The sequence below is a fragment of the Mixophyes fleayi genome, chromosome 6 (assembly GCF_038048845.1).
Source record: "Mixophyes fleayi isolate aMixFle1 chromosome 6, aMixFle1.hap1, whole genome shotgun sequence".
Lineage (NCBI taxonomy): Eukaryota > Metazoa > Chordata > Amphibia > Anura > Limnodynastidae > Mixophyes > Mixophyes fleayi.
Genome location: NC_134407.1, coordinates 40265469 through 40289933, shown reverse-complemented (window position 1 = coordinate 40289933; position 24465 = coordinate 40265469). Strand labels below are relative to the sequence as shown.

Here is a 24465-nt window from a genome sequence, read left to right as displayed (position 1 = left end):
GCCTCCTCCCTCCAAGCGCTTACCTTCTCCTGTCACTGCAGTCCTCCTTCCGCAGCGCGCTGTAAGCTCCTTACTGAGGAGATCTTGTGACACTCTCACGAGATCTCCTCAGTAAGGAGATCACTGAGCACCGGAGAAGGAGGACTGCAGTGACAGAGCTCAGCAGCATTGATCAGGCTGGGGGCACCCACACATGTCCATGAAATAGCTTTGGAGTTGATTGTCCCATTACTTTTGGTCCCTTATAAAGTGGGAGGCACATATAGAAACCATTGTTATCCCTACACCATTCACCTGATTTGGATGTAAATTCACTCAAATTAAAGCTGAAAGTCTGCAGTTAAAGCACATCTTGTTAGTTTCATTTCAGATCCATTGTGGTGGTGTATAGAGCCCAAAATATGATAATTGTGTCCATGTCCCAATATTTATGGACCTGACTGTATATATATATATATATATATATATATATATATATACCTAAAACACAAACAGAGGGATAGGGCGCGCAATAGTGTAGTATTTTAGAAGTAAAATCATAAAGTATTGGGTGATATATAGATGCATACCAAACTGCAATATCTGTGTATAATCCAATATATCCAATATACTGCAACAGGTCCAGCTTTCCTTCAGATCCATATGATAGCAAGGTACCTCGTATGGATAATCAATAAAGATCCATATGGTGTAGTATTTTAACTATAACAAGTTTTAATTCACACACACAATGGATATTGCACTCACATTTAAATAATAATAAAACAGCTTATCTGTAGCATCAATTTCGCAATGAGCCAAATCCAGGTAGGAGTAGATCTCACCAATGCACCCAGTGGTATCACAGCACACCAATCACAAAAAGTCTCAACGCGTTTCGTCTGATACGATTTCAGACTTCATCAGGACAAATAAGTAGACACACATATATATATTAATAATAGCCCGTTGCCACTACTCCGTCTAAACTATCTGACAGATTGAAATTAAAACCAATTGATCAGCAAACTATTCTAGCTGACTGATCCCTACTGAACTGCTTTACAATAATCACACTATTTTCAGAGCAGAGCTTAAGTTCTCCCTAAAAGTTGTCTGTTCTAAAATGGTACATGAGAAAATGAGGGAGGGCTATATATAGAATATATACTCTTGAGTTATGCATCAATATGTTTCTGGAAATTATATGTTGTCTCGTTTTGAGATCCGAAATTGGCGCGCAGAACTGAGTCGTGACTCATTTCACTCAGTACCCTAAATCTTGGTTCCAAATTTAAACCACTTATCTCTAATACATATATACACTGATCAGCCACAACATTAAAACCACCTGCCTAATATTGTATAGGTCCCCCTTGTGCCGCCAAAACAGGTCTGCTTTTTCAAGACATGGACTCCACAAAACCTCTGAAAGTGTCCTGTGATATTTGGCACCAGGACGTTAGCAGCAGATCATTTAAGTCCTGTTCCATGGGTCAAACTTGTTTTTCAGGCACATCCCACAGATGCTCGATCAGATTGAGATCTGGGGAATTTGGAGGCCAAGTCATCACCTTGTCATGTTTGTAGAAGTCGAATAATTGGATTAAGTCGGCTAAATTAATTAATATTGGTATGCCGTGTGATTGCGTTTAGTACGCCACGTCTAATGACGCAACCACATGGGAAAACAACACAAACACTTACATTTAAACTTACATTTATAAATAGTACGGATTTAATAAAGTTCCAACTCAAATTAGTTTATTAGTAAGACTTAAAGGTTATTTATACAAAAATAAATTTACATTAAAGGTATTTATGATTCAGGTCCTAAGAAATGTATGATGTTTGGTCTTATATCATTCCTCAATTGACCAATAAAAATCTGGTATCAACGACTAACCGATCACACACTGTGATCACTAGTTATAATTATTATAAGATTGATACTCTATAATATTGTAGGCAGCACATGTTAATACATTGGTTTAAACTGGATTCAGTCAGTTTCCTCAGGCACTACATGTGCTCAGCTGTTGGACTGAGCTGTCCCCATGTTTGGAGAGGAATTCTTTCAACTGAGCTATGATTTTCATTGTACTGGACTGACTTGACCCCTGGACCAATGAAGAAAGACCTTAGTTTATCCTTGTGTACATTGTGACATCATCACTTTTTTTGTTACTCAAACTGTATATAAGCAAGCCACTGGCCCAGTATTAGATCTCTTTAAATGCAGACATAAAGACTGAAGCTGGACCTGGACCCAGGGGACGCAAGCGTAATGTATTCAGTTAAACTTTTCTGTATATTGCTATACCTTTTTATGCATCATCATTGTTTGCTGTAATTCTGCTAACTTTTACAATTAAATGTCTTTGTGCGTTGGAACCACAATAATCGCAATGGACAATATTTATTGGTAGTGACAATACGAATATAACATGTTCATCAAACTATGCCTGAGCAATTTTTGCAGGGTGGCAGGGTGCATTATCCTGCTGAAAGTGGCCACTGCCATCGGGGAATACCTTTGACATGAAAGGGTGTACTTGGTCTGCAACAATGTTTAGGTAGGTGGTATTTGTCAAAGTAACATCCACTTGAATGCCAGAACCCAAGATTTCCCAGCAGAACACACTGGTTGATTGACGGCGCTGAACAGTTCCCATTCAGTGAAGTGAGAGGTCTCCAAACTCTGATTGGTGAATGGTTGGAACTATCCATCAATCAGAGTGCCTGACACTGTCACATGGCTGTACAATGTGGCAAGAGACAGTGTAGACTCCAGGAGGGGTAATTAATTTAATTGGGTCACCCCACACATCTGGGTCAGATTTTTACACCAATAGAGATTAGGGAGTATTAAAATGCCAACAGAGATCTGGGGCTCTGATTTTGTATCACAACAGAGAATAGGAGGGAAGGGGGGTAGTGGGCTCTGCTAAACCCCATCCCTCCCCTACAAGAAAAGTCTACATCCGCCCCTGTAACAAGATCACTTCCCTAGGATCTTGAAAATCTCAACCCAGCTCTTGACACAACTTAACACTGATGTGTCTGTACAATACAAAATAAAACACCATGTTTTGCCAGATTGCTGTATAAATAAAGAGCAATGTGCCTTGGTTTTGGCTCACTCTCATTGTTACCTGTCTCTCATCATATTTCATTAATGCAGTAAATGTCACTTGTGATGAGAACACGCGGCAATGTACAAACATGCTCAATACTCCCTTCCATAGCATTGGAAACTTTGAGGAGTTTAATAGATACACAAACGAAATACACACTAATGATCAGTACATCATTCAAACACCTTCTGATAGCGATTGGGAAAGAACAATGGTTGCACTGATGTTTTCTGTGCTCTTTGTATCAGTATCAATATCGCTAACTGGTACTTCTGGATCAATAGTGGACTCACATGGACAGCAGCTTTCTGCAACCTTTCCTTCCTGATTTTCCAAAGAAGTGTGGAAGTCCATCAATAATACCACAAGTCGATAAAGCTGTAGCAACACAACGAGAGTATTCTTTGCAGCGAAAAAGACCAACATTTGGTTAATCACATTGAAGTAAGCCATAAGAATAATCCGGCATATAAGGAATGGACCATCTTGGATCAGTAGACTTATTCCAATGTTCCAAAGATCTGCACTGTATCTGCATACCAGTAAACACAGGTGTCTTTTGGTTGATGATCCCTGCTTGCATCCAATATTTTTGACTGTAAACAAATAGAAAATAATCAAAATCAAAAGGAGGTTGTTATGTGATAGACATTGGATTATGCACCCCCTTCTGTGAAATATAATGATATTAGACGGCAAGCAGTTTAGTAAAATATAAAATCATTGTTTGAAGATCTGTTCCACTTAATTTAATAAAGTGAACTTTGTATTCAAGGATGGCTGGTAATTATTGCAGAGCAGAAGTGACCTGTGACCTATGGCAAAGCAACATCATCTCCATGTTTACAATAAACTATTATGAAAAGCAACTTAGATGTAGGCAGCAATAAAAGCTTTGGAAACAATGTCAACTTGCAGCACAACCATGATTAGGACTATATAGCCTCCTAAAGCCTTGCGTCCGTTATAGGACTGTTCATCTTTATAAATAGCCACATAAGTGACCATACACTGCTGAGTTGACTGTGTTCACAAGATCATTTGTATAGTATCAGAGAGATGGGTTAATGCAGGACATGGCAGCTTGTAATATCACAAAAAGTATGTAGCAATCCAGAGTTTCACAGAGCCTCATACACTGTAATGGTAATTTGCAATGATTATCTATTTTACTAGTGACTTCTTGTTCCTAAAGGGTATGTGTCTGTCTACCAGGATGTATCTGTACATCAGGCTGTATAGGAAGGATGCAGGAGGTAGGGAGAGTAGATACAAAAAGATAGCAGGAAGGAAGGAAGAATAAATAAAAACAGTCAGGCAATAGGAGACAGGCACAAGGTCAAGGAACACAGCAATAGTTCAATAACAGACCCAGGGCAATAAGAGAATCAGCAGGATAAACTATAGCACAAATAACCCCTAAGCTAAAATCCAGCACTCAAGAGTTGACAATCAGAAGTTAAACCACAGAATAAGGATGTGTGGACATAGCATAATGCACGTGACTGATTGTATCATATGTAGGGCTCACATTATTCATAGTGTGCCCAGTACAGACCCCTTTCCCACGCATAAGCTTTTACTAACATAAAATATTTTCCTATAATTCAAACTCCTGATGAACCCCATCAATATTATGGCATAATTGAAAAATAAAGTACAATTATTTAAATGCCCCAAATTTAACCCAAATTAACAGGACAAGTAGTTCCTATTTTTGTTTTTCTTTATTTAGGCCTTAAAAGGAGATATGGGGCATGCTATGCTTGAGTAAACATCAGGTCACATGGGTTACAGTACTAGAGGCTTTTAATATGTGATAAACCATCTCTTGCTCTCTCTATACATATATACAGTAAATAAATAAATACATACATGCATACAGTAAATATATATGTATATATGTATAGCAAGACTTACCAGCTAGGTCAAGAGGGAACTGTAACATACTCCATGTCCATACAGCAAGGATAGTATAAACCAATACTATATTACTTCTGAAAAATAAACACACATGTTTTTGGTGTTCACATTGCTAAATACTAATGTACTAAATCATTCAATGATTGTAGGCACTGTTATATAGTTGTATAATCTTACAGCATGAGATTAGGTTAGCGCTAAGCCAGCTGTTAGTGTTGATTGGCAGAGAGAAGGACCCACAAATAAACCTAGTTGAAGAGGTCAACTACTGAGTCAAAATAATAGATACATTTATATTTTAATCACATTTGTATTTAGTCATGTTTTTAATGTTAGGAATGGCAAGTGGTCCTCTTAAGCTTCTTTCCCACAGTTGGTTGCTTTGTCCTCCTGTCATAATTATTACAAACATTCCTGTGGCAAGTTCTCTTGTAAGAAAGGTTTTCATAGCAAACCTCAACACAAATGATTTGATGGTAACTGGTGTTAGAAAATGTTTTCAGGAGTTTAATCTAAAAAACACCACATGACTATTTTGAAACATTCCAAAGTTCTCTCTCGGTCTCCTGGTTTATGTGTTGGTTCTTTCTAAAGAACAAAATGTATTTGTACATGAACCCTGTAGTGAGTGATAAAAACAGCCTCCTTGCAAGAAATACTCACAACTTATCTTTAAGTTTAAAGTAATTTTTCCATCATGTTTTTGGTAGATTTAGTGCAATAAATATGGTTGTTTTATTCTCCCTGTTTAGCTGAATTTAGTCAACTATAATATTGATGGCTTACTGGTAGCCTGTATTTGGATTACATTCCTTAGTGTCTGGAATAGTTTGTTGCTATCAAATATAAAAAGTGACATGGTCTTCATCTGCGTGGATGATACGTATTTGACTTCTCCCCAGGCTATTATCCCTTTGTTACCAACTACAAAGCAGAGAACATAAGAAGGCAAACTACAAGAACATCTTATTTACTTATTAAATGGCTTTATTCACAGCAAATAAAAGACAATTTAACCTTATATAATCCAATCACAGTCTTGCAAAAACAAAAATCTTATTTTATTTAGACGTCTGAGCAAGATTTTCAGAACCTAATACTATTTATTTAAGGTACATTAACTACGGTTCAAAGAAATACTGTTAGGTTATTTGACTGCTGACAAAATTAGCACTATTGTATGTGTGTGTTGACGGAAATGAAAAATGTTCTCTGTACAGTGCTGCAGAATTGTTGGCGCTCTATAAATAAATGGTGGTGATGATGATGAGGATGATGAGGTAGAACACTCTAGTGTATTCAATCTTCACCTGCTTCTTTGGGTTGCACCCAGTTAGGCATTCAGATAGTCTAAATGTTTCACTGGACATGGTGATCCTCTGGGAGGCAGTGTCCTGTCCACTTATGTGATTGTGCTAGTGAGGCCAGAACTAAATGCGACAGTGTCATAATCTGAGGAGGATGAAGGCAAGCAGAAAGCCACAGACCGAGAGCTAAATAAGCAAACAACAAGTTCCCCAACAGCACAAAGTAGTGATGTCATGTTCCTGTCACATTTATGTAATGTCAAACACACCTCTAAATGAATCAAAGCTCATACACCCAACTTGTTTTTATGTGGCTTTTTATCACATTGGATGTATGACATTTCTTTCAGGCATATGTTACTGTTTTTATCAACAGCTCTGTTAACTTTTGTTTTGGAAACATTTTGCAACTAACCTGTCTCTCTCTATTTGTGCTGATTCAGGGGCAGAGTGCTAACTTACTATGCTTTCCACACTGGTCTGTGAGCTGCCTCTGCATTTTGTGCAGCTTGAACATGAGTTCAGACACATGCTTGCCATGTGACATCACTTCCAAGTATTTCATACTGAGCTAATTATATTTACCACCAGCCAACAGGCGCTTCCTGACATCTATTTTTGTTATCAACAGGACAATAAACACTACGCCTCAAGCTTGCTGCCTAGTTGTCATCCTTGACTCTGAACTGCCCCACATACATTCTGTATCCAAATCCTGTTACATACATCTATATGCATGTGTCCAGAATATGCGTGTAACTCACACAGAAGACACTGTAAAATCTTTAATTAGTGCACTCATTATCTCCTGACTATTGCAATTCCCTCCTTATTGGTCTTCTACTTACCAGACTTTCACCTCTACAACCTATTTTGAATACAGTGCTAGAGTAATTATCATTGTTAAAGGTTCTTCTACTGTTGCTTCGCTCTGTCAGTCATTGGGTGCCTGTATTATACTTCTAATAACATACAAGGGGGTAAATGTATCAACCTGAGAGCTTCTGGTGGGTTTGAAAGAAGGAGATGTTGCCTATAGCAACCAATCAGATACTAGCTATCATTTTGTGGCATGTACTAAATAAATGACAACTAGGATCTTCATTCTACAAAATGATAGCTAGAATCTGATTGGTTGCTGTAGACAACATCTACAATTTTCAAGCCTGACGGAAACTCTCGGCTTGATACATTTATCCCAAGATCATAAACAAAACTGAACCAACTTACACCTCTTAACGTGTTTCAAAATATCTCGTAATTAGACCTCTACTCTGCAATATTTCCACCTATCATCCACAAGTGTGCACTACAAGTGTTACACCGCTTAGTATAAGAAATAATAATGCCCCTTTAGTCTTATAAATAAATAATGGTGCTTGTTTTATTTGACCCAGAAGATCTTAAGTCCACATTTCCCATACAACAAGCCTGTCCAAGTTTTGCAAGACAAATGGTCAAGTTTACTATAAGAACAGCATAATTCAGCATTTTCCCTCTTAAGCCCTTTGCAAATATAGAGCATACATATATTCTCAATGCTACTCAAGAAGCTTCCGTCTCTGATTAATATTGGCTGCATTTCACTGCAAGAATTGAATTTGAAGAGAGATAAATTGGGTCTTTGATGAATGCAACAAATGTCTATTAATTTAATTATACGTAATGTAGGCCACTCACATTCACAGAAACAAATCGTTGTAGGGAAGTAGAATTTGTTAGTCTTTACCTAACAGTCATCATATAACAGGTGGGACCCTATGCTACAGGTCCTAAGAGTAAGAGGCTATTTTGAGGGATTATGAAGACAGATTACTGGAAATAATAGTAACAACTTACTAGAAAACTTATTGTGGAGAGTTACACTGACCAGAAGATACTCAATGCAGCCATTCACGTGGTTAGTCTCATTAGATTATTGTTCTGCTATCATAAAGCCTTGACATCAATACTTTGTTGTTTTACTACATAGAAAATATGGCTTTAGGTGTCAACGCCAAAATAAAACAAAACAGTTACTCTAAAGACAATACTCAATGCGGCTGCGAGACTCATTTTCCTCTCACGCCGCTCCTCCTCTGCCTTCCCTCTCTGTTTTGCCTTACACTGGCTCCCCCCCTTCACTGGAACGACCTCCCTCGCTCCATCCGTCTCTCACCCAATCTGTGCTCCTTCAAGTGGGCACTTAAAACTCACCTGTTCCTCAAGGCCTACCAACTATCCACTTAACCTCTCATCTCTTCTGTTTCTCCCCTGGCCCCTCTTTTCTCTCCCCTTTGCTTCACTGGCTCCCTTCTGTGCCTGATTTGTTTACCCTCCCTTAGGATGTAAGCTCGTATGAGCAGGGGTCCCCCTTCCTTTCTGTCTCCATACCTGTTCTTCCGCTCCGTCTCTACTGTATTTGCTTGCCTGAAGTTTCTGGAGTACTGGTACTTTGTGTTTATTGTTCTGTACTGTTTTACCCTGTATAGTTTACTATTCGTACAGTGTATGGCGGTGCGGAAACCTTGTGGCGCCTTACAAATAAACGATAATAATAATAATACTCTGTAGACCTTCCTTAAGTTATGAATCTTAGAGCTGAAACCTATATATTTGTAATGAGATGAAATTAGATGATGCTTACATACTTCCATGTGTTTAATCAATTATGCGTTTCAGAATAATACACAACGTACCTTACAATAGTGTCTTCCATAGTCTCGCTGGTGAATTCTAAAATATCTGCTGCAGTTCCCACAAACATGAGAAGAAGCTGGGAGAGCTGTTCACGTGTTATTCCAACTCCAATAGGAAGAAGCCACTTTCCAATAATCAGGAGAAGTAGAAATGTCTGGTGCAGTCCCAGTGTCCATACTGATTGCGATATTTCATTCAATGATGCAACCAAAGTAGGCTGTATTTAAATAAAAGTAAGGCAGTCATTTCAATAATTCAGGTACAGACAGATTAGTTATCATGTTTAATAACAGATTACCAATGCAGGATAGTTGCATATGTCTGTCTACTAGAGTGTAGCTAATTCTGCTACTGACAAACTACTTCTAATTTTAGCTCACACTAGGAAAGAACATTTCCTGGTGGAAATTCAATGGCCATAATATTAGTATGAGCTGCACACTGTGTGACCCTGCAAGTAATGTAAATTATCATGCAATTTCTGTATAGTTTTCATGTTTGAGACACATTGCCCTTAATTTATCCCTCAAACTCTCCAATCTATGCAAAAAATCTATTTCTTTCTGATTCAGACAATTTTGGATGATTTTATTCTTTGGAAAAAAATTGCTGTTTTTTCTCCTTTATTATAATTGGCAATGTATGTCAGTGGGAGCAGAAAGCCATTGAAATGCTTTGCTTATAGAAGTGAATGGAAAAAAGCTCAGCCAATTACAAGCAAAACTTACATGCTGGGCACTTCTAATTGGTTGACCTGGTGGAAGAAAAGTACTATATAAATTCAAATTATTTTTATCATCATTGTTATTATTACTGTTATTATCATCATTATTTTTGACTTCCAGTCTAATTGAAAACAATGGAGCTGGAGACAAAGCAAGTAATATTACTATGGAACTATTCCAGCATGCCCAGACTGCCCAAGCAGTAAATGACTGCCATGGCTTGTTGGAACTTATAGTTCCAAAATAATATTAGATAATTAAAAACATGTTTTCACTTTATGGAGCATTTCTCCATTTATTTCAGTTGCCAATTCATTACGATGGGTTTTCTGCAACCACTGAAATGCATTATCCATTGAAATAAATAGAAAAATACACTCATCTCAATGGCAATCTTGACTTTCTGGAAACAGTGAGGTTATTATTCAAGATGTCCATGGTAATTTAGCAAATCACCCTTTAGTAAATTCCCCCTCCTCTGCATTTCACAATACAGAAATTGATGATTTATAATGTATGTATGTTTATGTTTAAAACAGGGGAGATTTACATGGTGACTTGTCTTACGTAGAGTAGGTGAACTGCAAATTGTCATGTATGTCATTAAAAAAAAATTAGAAAATTTGGTCAAAATTTACTTCTGATAGATCTCGACCATCGTCATAGTTCCCTCTAGTTAGAAAAAAGATAACACTGTAAAACTGATGTAGGTCCGTTAAAAAAAAATGAACAAAACACAGTTATCCCTTTCACACATATAGTTAATGTTTTTTTTAAATACTTGTTTAAATTTCTGGATTTAGTTCCTTAATGTAATGCAATATCCTATCTATCTGCATTGTGTGCAGGTATCATTCATGCCTCATTCATGTTTAATCCCATAGATCATAATTAATATATTGATTAAATAATTTATTAATTAAGTTGCATCACCTACTGCAGTAAAAAGCCAGTTACTGAACAGTCTTAAAACAGTGAGCTTTACTGGCCATGGAGTGAGTTATTTAAACTGGACAATGTACCAAATGAGCCACTCACATGCACTTACAGTGTGCAAAATTATACACTTGCATACACTCATCGTCATCATCATCATCATAATAATCATCATATATTTATATAGAACCAGCAAATTCTGTAAAGCTTAACAATGGGGAACAAACATAGTAATAAAGATTTAGCTGTGATCAAATCATTGACAACCTGACTGAAGAGGATCCAATAGGTTGTGTGAGAAAGAAAGCCATGTACCAAATGATCCACTCACATCCACTCACAATGCCCATAGTCAATGTATAGAAAGCAGCTATGGACATCTCACAGGCACTTGTGTTCCAGCTGGACCTCTTGCTCCAGCTACAGGTCTAATCTAAGTGCCAATTACTAGTGATGTTGGCTGTGTACACATGCTAGAATATGTGTTTGCAATTAAGAGCAACTATAGAAATGTATTTTATGTACAGTAGACATTCATAACATCCTAATATATATCATGGAAAAAATTAGACATAAAGCACTTTATTGTATGTTTTGTCATTATTGCCTCTATTATTAACAGGTAACAATAATTGAATATTTTATTTGTTTCTGCGCATTTTTTTGTGAGTTTATATTCCACACAGGTATTGGACGTATTCCGCAGAGTGTTGACTAGTAGAGAAGAGCAGAACTAGATCCGTATTCATCAAGCATGTAACTTCAGGTGCACGTATACCTGATTTACGTGCATTTTAAATCAAAAGCACATTGCGCTCAGTATGCGCCTCTTAATCAATTAGGCCCTTTATCTCTATATTTCAGATTGGCGGATTTAGTACTATATTAATCAACTAATAAAATTAATACAAGTATAAATAAATAATGAATTTACTTTTAAAATAATAAACAAAAAAACAGAAAAATGTTTGTCTAATGATAATAATAATTCTAATGTGCCTCCGATATCAGAACTTTTTTCTCTGTTTGGCTTATATAGCATTAAAACATCAATGATTTTTTATTTACAATGTTTTACTTACCCGGTGCACACAGATGATGCTCTCATATACAGGGATTTATTTCTAATTGTGCAGGGAGTAGTCTAAGGTCTTTAGAGTATACTACACAGATATTCATAGCCAATTTGGCCATTTACATTTCTGTTCATGAGGCAAAGCATTATGCAGCTGAATACTTACAATGTTTAGCAAGTCAACATCTGAGAAACTGTTGTATGCCAATCTGATATTCTCTCTCGTCCTGTTATTATCATTTATTGCCTGAAAACAATAAGTGGATGAAAACACATTACTTTAGCTTAAGATAAAATATATTTTGGGTTTTATGTTGGTGAAATATTTGCTTCTACATTTCTTCTGGGAGCCAGTTCATATGCACAAGTTTAGTACATTGTAATTAATATCACCTGTGCGTTCAAATATTGTGGAAACCAAGTTGTTTAATCATTTTCATAAATATCACTTTGGTGTAAATTGTTTATATGAGTAGTTTAAGTTCATCTGATTTTAGAAATCATGGTCCATATCTTAGACGGAGAGAATATTAATAATTAATATTAGTATTGTCTTGGCAATGCAAGATTTTCTTGATTAATGGGCCTATTTTTGAAACCCAAAACCATGCAGAAACTTATTTTCCCGCCTGATTTAGGCATTTTCATGTAAAATATTCATTTATTAAAAGCCGAACGCAGGAGTTATCTGAGATGTATACTGCATTAGGCAAATTACTGCATTACTCACAGTTCCCATAATAGTCAATGGGAAATGCGGTCTGGGCAATTTTATCAAGTTCTGAAAAGCTTTGCTTTTGAGAAATTGTCCCCTATAGCTAACACCAACTGAACTTGTCCCCTATAGCTAACACCATCTGAACTTGCCCCCTATAGCTAACACCATCTGAACTTGTCTGCTATAGCTAACACCATCTGAACTTGCCCCTTATAGCTATCACCATCTGAACTTGTCCGCTATAGCTAACACCATCTGAACTTGCCCCCTATAGCTAACACCATCTGAACTTGTGCGCTATAGCTAACACCTCTACTATGTCTGTCCGGCATTGGTGTGGAATGGTTGGAGTAAGCAGAGACAGTGGAAGTTTGAGGCATAATACACAAGTCAATGACAGACTACAGATTTCATGACTGTGGATATCGCAGTATGTATATGTTACTTTGGGCACATGTAAATGAGGTTAAACACAAATATGCTGTTACAGGTGCCTGTGAAGAACTTATCAGGCGCACCTATATTCTATACAATATTTTTGGTTAATAATTTGACTGACCAGCACCTCTGAATATGTAATCTACATTTCTACTTGTCCCTGTGAGCTATAATAGTTGTGTGATAGAGTTCAAATGATAGAGACTGCATAGTTGAAGATTAGAGCGCAGCGGGTGTAAAGAGACACTGTAAAGTTTCATAATATTTGAGACCAGAAAGAGAATACAGAATTCACCAGCACTGATCTCAATCTAAATAAACCTAAGTAAATGCATGATCTTCAATCTTATAAACATATGTTCAATCCAAATTAAGAAAGCAAAAATAAGACATATAATACCAATGTATAAAAGTGAGCTCTACTTCCAGTTAGTTGCATATCATATAATCATATATAATTATGAACCAACTGAAATCAAAACTGTCAGAAATGTTTAGAATGCTGTAATAATTGTCCAAAACCCCATATAAATGGACAGCAATCAATACAGGCAAAAATTAAGAGTATTCAGGGTCCAGCTAGGTTCCCCTTCAAGTCCTTAGACCAACAATCATCGAAGCCAGATAACTGTGGTGTGGTTAATTAGATCCAGAGATCAGTTCTATTTCCACAGAAGGTAACCGCATAAACTAGTCACATTGAGATATCCAATCTGCAATCATTCAGAACGCTCTCTTTATATTTTAGTTAACTTTGCAATAATGTTGCAACTGAAATAGGTGGTTGTGCTGTGCTGAATGTCTCATAAGAGCAGAGTGAGCTGTATAACATTCATCTCATATCAATCAGCACAGTTGAAACTGAAATATATGCAATAAATTAAAAAGTCTTATCTGTGCCAAGTATTCCTTTAAATCCTAAAGCATTTCCCCACTTCTACATTGTGGCTTCTTCAGAGGGAACATATATGTGATACATTTTTCCTCTGAAGGAGCCACAATATAGAAGTGGGGAAACATATTAGGATTTCAGGTGAAACATGGTTGCCAGACAGAACTTTGTTTTACTAGAGAACTATTGTTCTCTGTTATGTGGCAACCTAAGGTTTTAAAGACAGCAATTTAAAGGCAATGGAAAGTCATAAAAATATAATGCTAATGTTCTTGCTGCAACTTGATACATTAGTGGTATTTACTTTGTCAGTAGATGTTTGAATTCTTTAAAATGACTTGTCTGTAAAAGTGCACACAGTTCATAGACAAATGTTGTTCAGAGGTTTGTACAGGATGAGAACGACAACATTTCAGTAACTGCTTCAAGCAGTAGAATAGCTAGAATGAGGCTGGCTGCAGTGTCATTCAATGGGATTACTAACAGGAAGTTTGCAGTGTATAGGAAAATAACTTCCCCCTCTTTCTATCAACTCTAACTCAAGTTTTTGAAATTTTACTCACTGTATTAGTTATGTCTTATCTTTAATTGTATAATTGTCCAGCGCTACAGAATCTGTCACATTAGAAATAAATAAATAATAATATTTTTTGTTATATTGTGTTCTCTTTCAGATCAGCCACTGGTTGTCCCTAATTCAACGTGAGGGTAAATTTACTCTCATGACACAGTTATATATTATATGATTCTCTTTCTTTCTGTGAATAACTATTTGTTACATAGATGTAGATCTGCATTTGACATGCTGATTTTGTTACCATGAATATGGTTTGAACTACATTCTGTGACCTTATGATACCAGATTCAATTTTTGGTGGGGTATATAAGGGGCAGGGTCTTGCTGAGCTGGGGGGCATCTTTTCCCTTGACTGGTTCCATAGTGGGCTACCTTGAGCTGGGTCACTGGGTACCTGCATTTTTTTTCCCCTTTAAAATAAGCTGCTGAGTCGAGTGTTGCCCCGGGGCTAATATTTGCCAGCCCTCCCCTGATAAGGGGCCAGTTTGAATTTAACCTTGACAATGATCCGAAATGTTGGCTAAAAATCCTCTTTTGCTGCAACCAGGGAGGCTCTGAGTATTGTATTCATGGCTGACTCTTTGAAGAGCACCCTGGTAGTACGTTTAGAAATGAGAGTATATATATATATATTAGGAAGCATACATCGTATGCCACACTAATTTCCCCTCTCGTTTTGGCACCAGCAGTCAGGTCTATGTGTCATTGATACCAATACGCTAACAAAGGAAGCAAGGAGGTTATAGAGAGTTTTAGTAACCAATAGGGACTATGGGCCTGATTCATTGAGGATCTTAACTTGAGAAACTTCTTATTTCAGTCTCCTGGACAAAACCATGTTACAATGCAAGGGGTGCAAATTAGGATTCTGTTTTGCACATAAGTTAAATACTGCCTGTTATTTCATGTAGCACAGGTTTCTTAGGTTAAGAGCCTTAATGAATCAGGCCCTATGTCTGGATTTCATTGGAGGCAGTCTATATGTCATAGGGGGATATGTATGTTAATTGTCCCATGTGCAAGAGAAGGTTCTCATGGATGACATTCCATCATTACTTGTTGTAAACTGCCAAATCATATTTTTAATAGCACACACTGGCAGAATTAGTATTCCTGCATCAGATGTCTTTCATCAAACAAATTCTTCCTGGTGGCTTGGAGCCACCATGACTGTTGACTGACTCATAGCTTGGTAATTTCACACAACAATGGTTGACATACTAGCGGGGAGTTTACCGGCTTCCAGTAAAATAAAGAAGGCTAATAGGTAATGAAGTGTAAATCTCAATAGATTAAGTAAATGAAATTAACATAATAATATTAATACACACAGAGCCCAATCAAGCTATGCATATTGAGAGACCACAATATAATAGCTTGGGCATCATAACATATAAGAGCACATTATACTACAGAAGACTGCAAAGTGGTAGAAAATAGAAATAATGACAACTTTGATTGTCACAGTACAGATGTCTTACCTCAGGATTGTAGTTTATTTCAAGAAGCCAAAGGGATGGCACTATGCTTAACAAGTAGCAGAATATAGGGGGTGAGAACCTGGGGAAACACAAAAGAATTTAATGTGAACTTAATTAAATAATCATAAAGAATAAAATGTATCAGGTATACCTCTCATACACGTGAGCCATCTCTGTATCTCATAAGCTCTTCATATTTAAAGGGACTAACATGAAACATAATTCATTTACTTAATTGTGCCTTGTACTTAGGAAAATGGATAGCTACTCTGTGCATGCTATGAACAAACTTAAGGAACTATGTTTACAATGTTTTTGTCTACTCCCCATTATATATTCAGTTCTTTGCCAATGTAACTACAACCCCACTCATGTCATACAATGCCCCAATACATTGCACACATATCCCTTACCGCTAAGCCATGACCCCGATATTTTCTATTGTGAAAGGATTTGGGTTGACAGGAATACTCTGGGTCTAGATAATAGGATTTGGGATAGAGAAATAACAAGTATGGAACTGTACAAAGCGACCATACTAACACCATAGCTTAAACCGGGGTTATAAACCCACAAACAGCGACTTTCTACCTCTTTGTTTGTTAATAAACGGTCCTGTTCTATCATCATCATCATCATCAACATTTATTTATATAGCGCCTGCAAATTCCGTAGCGCTTTACAATTGGGAACAAACATTAATAATACAATACTGGGTAATACATACAGACAGAGAGGTAAGAGAACCCTGCTTGCAAGCTTACAATCTATAGGACAATGGGAGTTAGAAACACAAGTGCATGTGCTACATCATATTGCACAATGGACCAGCCAGACTGCAAAGGTAGGCTGTTCTATTGCTGTATTTCTACTTACCTGTAAAGCACTGCAGTGTATTCTGGCGCTATATATACATATATATATATACATATATATATATATATATATATATATATATATATATATATAAATATATATATATATATATATATATATATATATATATATATATATATATAGAAGCTTCATACTATAATGCACCCTCTTTATCCTTTATAGTGCAACATTTACCATTCCATGGCACACAATAGTCCTTGAGCATTATCTTTAACTATGGGACCGTAAGACTAGAAATAATATTACACTACCCCACAGTGAAACAAGATAAATGTTCTCCGACCTCTACTGAGGCTGAGTCCCGGGGCCAATAAAGTTCAGGATAGGTGATATGAAATATAAACAGACATGTAGTATATGTTGATTAAATTAGCAGATCACTTGTTGTTTAAAATATATTATGTGATTTCTCTTAGAGTTATGGCATGGAAAACCATATACATTTCATATCATAGCCACAGCGATAATATATCATACGTGAAAACTAAAATAAGAAAAAACATACAACATTTTTGATTTTGCTATGTAAACTTATCCAACCAATAATTATGCAGCAATTAATTTCTAATCCAGTGATTACATATATTACCTACACTGGATGAATCACTTTACATTGAATTACATGATAGTAAACATACAGTATTAAAAGGGAAACAGTATTGAGTGTATAGAAAAAACACTAGTCTTGCAGGATATCCCGGTTTAATTCCACAGTTTGCTCTTTGTGACTTTGGACAAATTCCTTTGTCTTTGTCTAGTGCATCAAATTGTAAGCTTTGCTGCACAGGAAACTGCCTGAAAATCAAACTGTGTTCAGCACTACATAAAACTGCAGTATATAAAAAAAAACAATAAATTAGATGTTCTTAGATTGGAAAGCTTGCTGATTCTGAATTTCAATTTCTAGCTCTCTCTGGGAAAACTGACAAAATGTTGACAGCATTTACCTTCAAAAGGTTTACCTTTGCTAAAATGTTAGCGTTTGCTACCCTTCTCAAAATATTACTACAGTGTTTCATTTGCAGTGAAGTGCTTATGAAACATAATAGAGCATAAAAAATATTCAGTACATTTGGGAAATAAGGTATAAAATTTGATATGTGAGGCGATACTTAAAGCAACAGTAGCTGCTTTGCTTTAAGTAACTTGCCACAAAACACAAGTGGATGAAGCCTGTTTATTAAGTGCTTACTAAAAGACAGCAGTAGGGGTGATCCCAATAGTCGTATTTTGCCTCTTAGAAAGCACTATTAGGGGTTCATGGAAAAAATTGTGGAAAATATGATTTTCTGTACTGTGCATGCACACTACAATATCTGCTGGAATACAATACAATCTGCTGGAAGAAAGCAGAGTATTTTTTGGTGGGCCCAGTAGCCTAGGCAATGAGCGCATCTACAGGTAGCTCATTTTTTTGGGTGGGGAAGGCTGTTTTCTTTTACATTAATTATTTATTTTTGAAACATTTAACATTAAAATGTCAGCCATCATTATCAAGTTAATAAAGACGACTGCTGTCTCTCTAAAGAATGTTTTGCTTAATCGTATGTTCTTGCAGCACACATAATTATTATTATTATTACCATTTATTTATATAGCACCACTAATTTCACAGCGCTGTACAGAGAACTCAGTCACATCAGTCCCTGTCCCATTGGCGCTTACAGTCTAAATCCCCTAACATACACACACACACTAGGGTCAATTTTGTTAGCCGCCAATTAACCCACCAGTATGTTTTTGGAGTGTGGGAGGAAAGCAGAGCACCCAGAGGAAACCCACGCAAATATTGGGAGAACATACAAACTCCTCACAGATAAGGCCATGGTCGCGAATTGAACTCATGACCCCAGTGCTGTGAGGCAGAAGTGCTAGCCACTAAGTCACTATGCTACATGTCTTAAGATACGTGTAGCTCAGATGTAATAGTTGTGTCTGCATCCAACTCACATGGGCCCTTAAAGTGTACCTGTCATTGAGGGGAGGGGGCTATTTTCTTTTATTTGCTTATTATATAGTCTTTTCTACACAATACAGTTAGAAAATAAGTCTCCATATTTGCCTAGGCGAAGTCTGTAATTTAACTCAACCTGAATGCCAGTTGTTACACTTGCGTCTGAGCCAAGCTTAAGACTGTGCTCTCCCACCAAGACAGTTTCCTCCACTCATTACAGCTCTCCTGCCTCACAGAGCTGGCTTGGATGAATAAATACACGGTATTTAGCAGCAGTGCAAGCTACACCAGACAACGTTTTACAAGCATATAAATAAGTCATTTTAAACTGGAAAAATGCCTGTTGTGCAGGAGTAAATCTGAATAAAAGTTTGCTTTAATATTAGTGTTCACTATAACCATTCCAGTTCTAATCTATTAACACCAAAAAGGCAGCCATGTTGCACACATCTGTGCCACAACTGAAGCACTTATTGTGTAAAAAGAAATTTAATTTGTTAAAACTGGTGTCTTTGTTTAGTATATAATATAATTACTAGATAGAAACTGAGTAATTCTGTACTAAAGGTTACATGTGTGTACGTGTGCATTTTATAAACCTTGCGAAGTTCATGTATAGTTGAATGTACATGTTTTTTGTGTATGAAACATTCTTCTGTACTGTGTACCAAAAAAAGTATGCATATGTCCATTTGTAGACTTTGGTGCTACACTTATAACTCATTATGACTGCAGAGACAGAGCAGGTGAGGGAAGGGGCAACAATCATAGACTGAGTACAGTAAGGGCATGTTCATGTAATTGCCACTGTAGTAGTTCTGGATACGGACACACCTGTCACTAGGTGTATCTCTTGCAGCTGCTGAAGGGCCAATGCGATGACACGCAGCGATAATGATGACGATCAGCAGGACTATCTTAAATCATTTAGCATTGCTGCCGTCTAATCACATTACTTAATTGACATTTCCATTTGATCTACTGCAGCAAAGACAAACAACAGATGATTTAATTTAATTTGTATTATATTTTATATATGTGTTTGTATGTAATTACATTTTATGTAGAACATGCAACTTTCACATTTATTAATAACTGTCCAGACTCTCTTGTGCATATGACACTTCATTGTCATATTATATTGCATACAAATAGGGTAATGCAATTTTTGCATTTACTACTAATACTGTTGAGCTACGTGTATACAAATATACCAAGGGTAACACTTTTTCTCACTTTTCTTTTACACACACCTTGCACAAATGCTAATGTTGTACAGCTGGATGCATCATGAGATGCGTTCGACTGAACAAATGCACATAAATGTGTCTTTTCTTGGATGCAACTTTTCCCTGTGTACGTTAATATGCGCCCACTTCTACTTGAACACCAGTATTTTTATGTATATATGGGCACTAGGGGAATATGTCTTTGAATAGGGAAATCTTTTTCTTATGATCATTCACAGTCTAGGCCAGACTTGCTACAGTACTTCCACTCCTGCCTTTTACCTTACCCTGCTAGTGTTATATTACCTTCTTTTTGTGTTTTATATTATTTGAGGAGGAGAGCGGATCACAGAGAGAAATAGAAAGACAAAAGGAATGAAACATTATTATTATTGCTTATTTATGAGGCTGCCACAAAGGGTCTGCAGTGCTATACACAGAGCAGGGGACAACAGTACAGGGTAACAGTGTACGGCATACAGGCATTACAAAGTGCAATAAGTAAAAAGTGCAAATAAGGTGGAAACAGTACAAAATTACAAACTCAGCAGAGAGCAACTTCAAAGGCAAAGGAATAAAAGTGACTACCAGTGCAGAGATAGAGTGGGAAGAGAGGGAGGGAGGTGGGGAGTGAAGAGAGGAGGCTAAGCCCACAAGAGTGGGTGCCACTAACATGATCAGGCAAGGATGAAGGGGACAGACAGCAGCAGGGGTCGAAAGACAAAAAGGAGAAAAGAGGGAAGGGGGGGGGGGCAGAGGTAAACAGAGGGAAAAAGAAATGAGGATAGAGGGCCCTAATCAAGGGAGTTTACAGTCTAAGCAAGGGGGGAGACTGACAGGAGACACATAGAGGGAAGATAGGGTGAGGGGACAAGAACTCTAGGGGGAGATGTGAATGCGAGTAGGAAGGAGAGAGGAAGAGTGAGGGGGAGGGAAAAGTAAGGTAAGTGCAGAGGGATAGTGAAAAGGGTTAGAGGAGGGCAGGGTTAGATGGAGGAAGAATAGGCTAATCTGAACAGATTTTGAGGGAGTGTTTGAAGTGAGGCAGGTTGGGGAAAAGCCTGATAGAACGGGGTAGTCCGTTCCAGAGAAGGAAAGGGGGCAGCACAGGAGAAAATTTAGGAGTGAGAAATGGTGACCAGATGGGAAGTGTGGCGGCGGATGTTGGAAGACTGTAGAGGGCGAGAGGGAGTATGAGTGGAGATAAGGTTGGAGAGATAAACATATAGATATAGCTGTAAGTGCAAATTATAATACTGCTGTGGGTTAAAGACATTTTAACAATTCTCTACCTTGCATATTAAGAAAAAGAAAACCAAAAGGAAATACACCGCTGTATTCAGAATCTCACCGTAAGCCGCTTTCCAAGAAAAATAGATTACTAAAAGAAGATAGCGGACTACACATACTCTTGGAATTGATTTAAATAGTATAAACAAATTTATTATAAAAACACCTCCAGCTTACATATATATGCTGTATTTGTATTGTAAACAGGTTAATTACATAACAGCTTAAAGATAATGCAGGGAGGACAAAATAAATTAAAATGGATCAATCAGTGAAGAAAAAAAACCCTCAGAAGCTGCAGTGACTGCAAAAAACATATGGAGAGGTGAAATCTGATATTAATCATTAAACCGTATTTCCCCACATTTTATACATTGTGTGAGTCATCCTTCCCAGATGTAGTAAGACCAATCTTTTGCTGGAATCTTGTCCTTTAAAACTGCAACTCAATTTAAATCAATTAGAGGTTTCTACTTGTACAAACTGAGATTACAATCTGCAGCCTTGCTCTTAATCTCTGCATATAGGAGGAATGAAGATATACACTGTTTTCCCTTAAATCACCTATTATTTAAAGATTAAACAATTTGGTTACACAAAATCATTGCTTATTAGTTAGAGAAAAAGGAAAACAAAAGGGAAACTTTATCATAAAAGGCAACCTTGACTTGTTGGGAATATCTACTGCACTGTTCTTAGGCTAGGTACACACTGAAGCATTTTCATCCAATAATCGGGAAAGTCAGCCGACATCCGACCGTTTGGTCAGAAATTGTGTGAGTGTGTATACCTACACGATGATCAAAAGTCATGCCAACGTGCTAATCATCGTTTCATTTGGTTGGTCGTACTGTTTAATATTTTCCAATCAATCACCTTCCAATCACCTTCCTGCAGTATCTATGCACTTACACAACTGTTGGACAATAGTGGATCTCAGTGTGACAGGTCTCAGGTCCGCTGTCATCTCCCTGCACAGGGGAGGGCTGGCAGACTTTAGCCCGGGGGAGCAAGCACACAGCACTGGCCCATAAGTAGCGGCCCAGCCTTATAGGGTGTTTTTCAGTACAATATATATTTCATAAGATAAAAAGAGGCAATTTTAGTGTTACTTAAACAGCGGTACTTTATTATTATAAATGATAAATAATGAAAATAAATAATGTAACCAAAAACATATATATGCATAAATAACCTTTACAAAAATCCACATAATTAAAAATGTTATGTACACATAAAACATATGCAAACTTGAGTCAAATTGATCAGAAATAAAACATATTAGCACTAGAAAAGAGACAAAACTGCTGCCAAATTAAATGTCTTAAAACAATGAAGATTGCTCACACAGTTAACAAAGATCTCATCAGTGGGGAACTTTCATGGACAATTTCCAGCACATCTTGAAATTGAACTAGTTCCAAAAGGTCTCACTCTACAGACATGATCATAAATGCTTGAAGAATAAAGAAGCAAGACATTTGTATAAGGGGCCCCTTATAGACATTACTTGCTTCTTTATTCTTCATGGATTACTTATCTGTGTGGGTGCACCTCCCCCATAATATGATCACACATACATAATATTTGATATTGATCAGAGGAATTTGAAGAGGTTTAATGGCTCCCCAGTGCGGTGTGAGAAAATTCTAAATGATCATAAATGCTTCCAGCAGGTCTTGTCCCATTGTAACGTGGAGTCTTGTTTTTATGATTTTCAGTTTGCTGAATGCTCTTTCACATCCCACTTGTGTGAGACAGAGACAGCAGGTACTCATATGCCACAGAGAGATTCTCATAAGCAGCTGAATAAAGATTGTACTTTAGAACTAATCTATGACAGCAGAGGAAGCAATTTTTACATGATTCGCACTTTGTTTGTCATCCTCTATATCAGATGATACACCCCAGTCATCTTCATCCCCTCCACCTTCTTCTGGAATTATCTCTTGTCTTCTTGTTTCATCCAAGTGTTCTGTCAGCTTAGGAAAGAGGTTAGCAAACCTTATAAGTTCACTAATCAGAGACTCTTCATTAATTTTAGCCAATTAATTCAGAAATCCTTTTTAGATTGCCCTCTTAAAGAAGTGTTGGATCATAAAGAATATTTTCAAAAAATCTAGGATCCAAATATTGGGTCCAGCACCAACTGTTTACTTTAAGAAAATCTCTCTGTAAGACTTGCTAAAATTTGGTCACAAATTGGTCTGTACACTTCAACACGAAAACGTTTCAGTTCATCGGTTGGACGTTCAACAACTGGGATCTCAACAGCCATTCGTTTCTTTCTGCCAACCCTTCTCACTGGGATCTCAGTTTCAATTTCAAGGAAAGAGATTATATCACAATTGGCTATAAGGTCATTCATTTTTGATGCAAAATGTGTAGCCTTTTCTGTAATATTATCAAAATCAATCTTCTTTAGCTGGTCAATGGCATTCTCAGCCATTTTCCATGCCACCAGAAAGTCAAGACCACTGGTTTGTAAGTATTTTGAAATTGGTCGAATCACATCAAAAATGGCAAGGAATACATTTGCTGTTAAAATGGTCTTGAACTCGCACAGTTTTCATATAAAGTTGTAGCTTCAGAAGTGGCCCTTGAATCACAATTTCCCAACTGTGAGATTGAAAATATAACTTCAATAGCATCCAAATACCGGGGCTGCCTCTCTCCAAATACCCAATTAAGGGCCTTCTCCTTTGCCCACCATCTTGTCTCGCCAATTGTCTGCAATCTTGAAAGCTTTTCTTGTCCTTGTCTTTTATGAAGTTGTTCGGCCCATATGTTCATACGTTTGTGGGAATCTCCAATAAAAGATGCCATGCAATTTAACAGACCAAAGACATTTTTTGCTTCAAGGACTTCAAAACAATTAGAAATGCATAAATTGAGGATGTGGCTATAGCACCAAATGTAAATGGAATCAGGCACTACTTTAGCGATCTGTGCTCTTAAGCCTACATATGAACTCCTCATGTTTGCTGCACCATCAAATGACTCACCAGCAATTTTATGGTAGTCAAGCCCAAGCACTTGAAAATTAGCCATCAATAGTTCATTGAATCCTCGGCCTGATGCATCAGTAACCGGGAGAACAGAAATCAGTCGTTCTTGGATCTCTTCTTTTTTCACATACCTAATGACAACTGTTGTTTGATCTACAATTCCTGCATCTGGTGTGGAATCAACTTGGATGCTAAATCTCTTTGCACCAATTTCTGAAAC

General features: G+C 37.1%; 1 protein-coding gene across 1 annotated transcript in view; it reads right to left on the bottom strand.

Moving 5' to 3' along the window:
- Nucleotides 1-2786: 2786 nt before the first annotated feature.
- The window catches only part of TMEM26 (transmembrane protein 26), a 41147-nt gene continuing 19468 nt past the window's right edge, over nt 2787-24465 (bottom strand). Inside the window, exons 2-6 of the mRNA XM_075215179.1 lie at nt 15868-15946; nt 11928-12008; nt 9025-9242; nt 5037-5113; nt 2787-3712 (exon numbers count right to left, since the gene is read on the bottom strand). Of these exons, the coding sequence (XP_075071280.1) occupies nt 3294-3712; nt 5037-5113; nt 9025-9242; nt 11928-12008; nt 15868-15946 (874 nt within the window). The 3' untranslated portion in view covers nt 2787-3293. The remainder of the gene's footprint in view (nt 3713-5036; nt 5114-9024; nt 9243-11927; nt 12009-15867; nt 15947-24465) is intronic.